At 36.4% G+C, this 1,277-nt stretch overlaps 1 protein-coding gene across 2 annotated transcripts in view; it reads right to left on the bottom strand.

Moving 5' to 3' along the window:
• LOC107749251 (complement C3-like) overlaps window positions 1-1,277 on the bottom strand; it is a 67,332-nt gene that overhangs the window by 26,017 nt on the left and 40,038 nt on the right. For both annotated transcript variants that reach the window (XM_016564348.1, XM_016564347.1), the window contains exon 24: window positions 100-303. In XM_016564348.1, the coding sequence (XP_016419834.1) occupies window positions 100-303 (204 nt within the window). The remainder of the gene's footprint in view (window positions 1-99; window positions 304-1,277) is intronic.

The following is a 1,277-nucleotide window of genomic DNA, read 5'->3' as shown; positions in this document are numbered from 1 at the left end:
TTATATTTATTATCTATGTATTTTTTCATCTTTGAGAGTACTTTATGATATTATTCCAAATCATAGTCAGATTCTGTATATCTGTTGTGTGCTGCTGACCTGTGTTGATATGGTTAACAGCTTCATTACGGCGCTCCATGCCAACAGTGTCCCACTGATTGGTGCTGTCCAGATAATGAGTGGCAATGAGAGGTAGAGTCATACGGTACATGTTCTGCTCTCCACATCCAGTGGGCTGGACAATAAGACGACCCATGAAGCTTCCATTGATGGCCTGTTCGACTGTCTGAGCGATCTCTTCACCTGGAGAGGTAAAAGACTTTCTTTATTACATTTCTTATGATCTGTCATTTATGCAACATGTGGTCAGAACAAAGACACATACCAAAAAGCTTTGTTTGGACTTATGCTTATGCAGGTTGAGAGACATAAACGTGTTATGACGCAGTGACGTAAACATGATGGTGCAACTGACCTTCATCAAAGTCCCTTTAAGGCAAGTCATTTCACTCAAAAGCCATCTTTGAAAGACTCTCATGCAGCTTTTCATTCATGCAAGTACAGCTCCTATCTCTTTGAATGGGGAAACACCAAATTCTCCCAAGATGTTCACCAGCTTACGATTACATTTCATATTTGAAATCAACAATGAAATCTGACAACAACTTTCTCATAAATGTTATTTCTTATGCTCAATTTGCTTAAAAAAAAGTGCTTATTTTTCAGTCTAGACCAGACAATGTGCATGTGCAGTTGTGCTGAGTTTGAGACATGGTCAGATGTGGGAACATTTGAGTTGAAATGTCCCACTTCCAACCTCAATGATTTCCAGTCATTCACCCGTCACATTATCATGCAGACCTCATGATGTCGCCACGACACGAAGAGAGCATTACGTGTTTTTGTGTCAATTATGGCAAAAACAGAAAATAATTAGCATAAAACTTTGCTTTTAGTTTTGAAAACAGCTGAGGAAAAGCAAAAACTAAAGTATCATTTTATGAACTTAATGTCTAATGTTTTTAAGTTTGCCCTTCATTACACAGCGCTCTTGTTGTTCGGATGACAAAAAGCTTTAGCTACATTTTCAGCCTGTTCTGCCTCAGTACTCATCAATGTCAGTGTGACTGAGCTGGCCAATCGATTTTTTTTTTTGTATCTATGTATGTCCGTTGTTTTCCCAATCTAATGTTAAATTTCAGTTTAGATTTGTGATGTTTTGTGTTAAATATATATATATATATATATATATATATATATATATATTTTTTTTTTTT

The sequence above is a fragment of the Sinocyclocheilus rhinocerous genome, unplaced genomic scaffold (assembly GCF_001515625.1).
Source record: "Sinocyclocheilus rhinocerous isolate Xijiao unplaced genomic scaffold, SAMN03320098_v1.1 scaffold1341, whole genome shotgun sequence".
Taxonomy (NCBI): Eukaryota; Metazoa; Chordata; class Actinopteri; order Cypriniformes; family Cyprinidae; genus Sinocyclocheilus; species Sinocyclocheilus rhinocerous.
This window is presented reverse-complemented; position numbering and strand designations above follow the sequence as displayed.